The 3,365-nt window shown below is 43.3% G+C and overlaps 1 protein-coding gene across 1 annotated transcript in view; it reads right to left on the bottom strand.

The window, feature by feature from the left end:
• Positions 1-207: 207 nt before the first annotated feature.
• SLC39A14 (solute carrier family 39 (zinc transporter), member 14) overlaps positions 208-3,365 on the bottom strand; it is a 31,041-nt gene continuing 27,883 nt past the window's right edge. The window contains exon 9 of the mRNA XM_011939830.1: positions 208-3,343. Coding sequence (XP_011795220.1) covers positions 3,197-3,343 — 147 coding nt within the window. The 3' untranslated portion in view covers positions 208-3,196. The remainder of the gene's footprint in view (positions 3,344-3,365) is intronic.

The raw sequence follows: 3,365 nt of genomic DNA, 5'->3' as shown, positions 1-3,365 counted from the left end.
TACCACTGCACTCCAGCCTGGGTGACAAGAGCAAAACTCTGTCTCAAAAAAAACCAAAAAACAAAAATCAAAAAACAGCTCCTTCTAAAATCCCAAATGATGAACCAGACCTGGTAAAAACACAACTTTGTGAGACACCATCGCCACCTTGTGTTCAACAGCCTTCATTACATCCATATTTATTGCAAATGATCACGTGGGATTCTCAACAATTACAGAATATAGCTTTATTTATAGAATCTTACAAATAAAACATTTACAGTCCACATAAGTTAATTTTCCTTTCTAATTTCTTCTCATAACACCTGAGTTATTTTAAAAAAATACTGTGATGGAATTGCAGAACTGTAAAGGGAAATATGAACAATAAAATCCTAACCTCTCTTGCAAAAATCAGACCTTTTTTTTAAGCAGATGCCCAGCATATTGCCATCTCTTTGGAAGAGGACTTACTATAATCAGATCTTACGCTACCCAAACAGGGAAGCTGCCTTTTGAAAACCCAAGGTTAAGGACCAGTGAAGAATCGCTCCCATTTGACACTAGACACAAAATACCTTTGGGGGCAAAGACAGGGGCAAGCTGCGCGCCAGTGATGAGGTGAGAAGGAGCAGAACCCCTGTCCCTGCCTCACTGTTCCTGCATGTGACATACACTTTCCTTGCTGATTTATTAATAGGAGCTGGTGCATCTGGAAAACAAGGTTGAAGCTGCTAATGCCGGGGTGAAAAAGTTCTCTCACTGACTTGCTACTCCTTAGACTTCTAATATGTACAAATGCTTGAAACAGCAAATTCAACACCTAAAAATCGAAAGAAATTGCCAGTTTTTGACTCATGGGGCAAAGCTGTTGCCACAATCAGTGGCAACTCAAGTCAGACGACATGAGTGTCTCCACCCCTCCCAAGCTCCGACTACGACTGACCTCTGTGCCAATTACAGTTTAAAGAGGATTTCCCTTTGAGGCAGCTGTCTATGGAAGGAAATTCCTTAAGGTAATATAGGTGTGCACAAAAAGGGAAAAAAAACCCTATTTCATATTTCAATTTGTTAAACATTATAGTTTTGAGCTCCTCTCCTAAACTAGAAATCCACTAACTCTAACTTAGTATTCTACTCCAAGACAAAGGGTAGTATGTTTAAGGAATGACAGGATCTATTGGGAATGCTAAAATTATAAATTTAATACATCAATGCAAGTTAGGTTAAAGCAAAATCTTGCAGAGTCTTCAACTTTGAGTTATTTTCTGCTAGCTCCTGAAAAGCAGCTTGAGAAAAATAAATCAGAAAAGACGAAGAACCATTTTAAAACAACAATAATAATGACAATATAAAAAGTTAGATTCCGACATTCAAGGAATTGGTTCTTTGGTAAAACTGGACCATAATCTTACTGGGAAATCAGTCCTGATATTTAATCTAGAATCTCCATCACTGAAATTCTCCCTCTTCAGCGTATTCTCAAATGTACCAAAGCCAACAGGCAAGATAAAAACAAAACTTAAAAAAAAGAATCACCCGCAGTTTTCCTGCTCATGTTCTTTTCAAGAATATTCCTGGTTTGAGAGATGTCTCCCAAGAAGAGAAAACAAAATGGATGCTGCTTGTGATTACTGAGAGTGGACAGTTTTTCTACGTAAGAGAAAAGCTCAGGCATTGCTAGTGAACCAGTACTCCTGTCAGCCATGCACATGAATCAGTTCGCAAACACGGCCCCTGGGCTCCAACTGTGGGCACCACTAAGAAAGGCTTCTGGAGAGACAGGCTCCCCAAAGTGGCTAAAGAATCTCACATTATCAATATGATAATAATAAATCAATTCACCTAGTGAACCTGGAGATGAGCTCCCCTTGAAGCCAGAGCTCGGAGGCAAGGGCTCCACAGTGCCTGAGGCTGGCCTACAGTTTTGCAGACAAGTATCTCCATCCATTTTCTGGAGAGAGTTAGAGCAATTCATATTCAATTCAATACAGGATTCGACTTTTTTGCAAGGAAGCAGTAACCTAGACGGGTCATTGAAAACCCATCTGCAGCAGAATCATTAGGCCCGCCATTCAGCAAACATCTGCGATGCCCTAAGTGAAGTTTGTGACCTTATGTTTCAGAGACCCCCTGTTAGTCATGCTTTGATTTATGGAAGCAGTAAATCCTAAATTTTGCCTGCACTGATTCCATTTCTGATTATCCTTGTCTAAGTGGAGCATCAATGGCACCCCAGTTCTACAACTCAGCTTGCCACTCTGCAGACATCTCAGCCGGGGGGGGGGGAGGATAGTTTGTGCAGTCTCCCCTCTATCTAACACACAGGTCTCAAATGTGCTCAGAATGTGCTTCTAGGGAGGCAGCTACAAAGTCTCTTAGAAGATGGCAGTGGGGAAGACGAGGTAAAAATCACAGCCAAACCAACTGTTTTCTTGCAGACAGCCCAAGCCTCCATTCTGTCAGTTGTTAACCTGAAAGAGGGGGTCCAGGCAGCCACACTGCCACGTCAGCTCACTTGGACAGCCATGCAACACCAGGTGCTGTTACAAAATCAATACCCAGCATCTCAATAGGAACAAGTGAGCATCCTGACAAGACACACAACAGCGGTTCGACTTCCTCTCCCATTCAGGATGAACCTTGCCTCGCCTCTCACCCTGCTCCTGTGTTCTGACTTCAGGTTCTCTTTGAGAGAAGTAATAGGCAATTAAACAGACTTTGAAAAAATGGGAAGGCTTCCTGTCTCCTGTCTCTTCTGTTGGCCAGCTGGAGGTCCAAGGTGCCCAGTTAGAGTCATGGGCCCTACACTATGGAATCAACTCTTGATATTTCTAGCCAAGTTCTAACCACTGGCTCTAGTTTTGCATTGTTGGGTAAAGGATTCAAAACCTGGCAGCACTGGTTCCAAGAGGAGGCCAAGGTAATCAGAGAAAAAAGTCAGGCTTGTCTTGTAAGCTGCATTCAGGTTCCAGAGTCACTGAGAGAAAAGGTGAGAAGAGGGCAAGAGGCACTAGCTAGAGACTGGTTACCAGAGCAGCTTATTCCTAGGACAGAGCATTTGACAAATGGCTGACATTTGAACGCAGGAATACAGTCTGTGTCAGTTTTTCGTAGAACGGTCTCTTCCATGCTGCATTGTGGATGGTGAGTCCTCGGGCTGGCGATCGGGTAGCCCAGGGCCCGACTTCCAGTCCCACAGGCTCTTGGCAGGGCCCTAACCAATCTGAATCTGTCCTGAATACATGGTGAGGACCACCATGATGGTGAATCCAGTCAGGAGGCCCAGGTTCTGGATGACAAATGGAATCAAGATGCTGCCCTTCCTTTCATCCTCTTGACAGACCTCATTCATCTCAGGGAACTGGGAAAGAAGCAAGAAACAA

Source organism: Colobus angolensis, unplaced genomic scaffold (genome assembly GCF_000951035.1).
Source record: "Colobus angolensis palliatus isolate OR3802 unplaced genomic scaffold, Cang.pa_1.0 Scaffold184, whole genome shotgun sequence".
In the NCBI taxonomy this organism is placed as follows: Eukaryota; Metazoa; Chordata; class Mammalia; order Primates; family Cercopithecidae; genus Colobus; species Colobus angolensis.
This window is presented reverse-complemented; position numbering and strand designations above follow the sequence as displayed.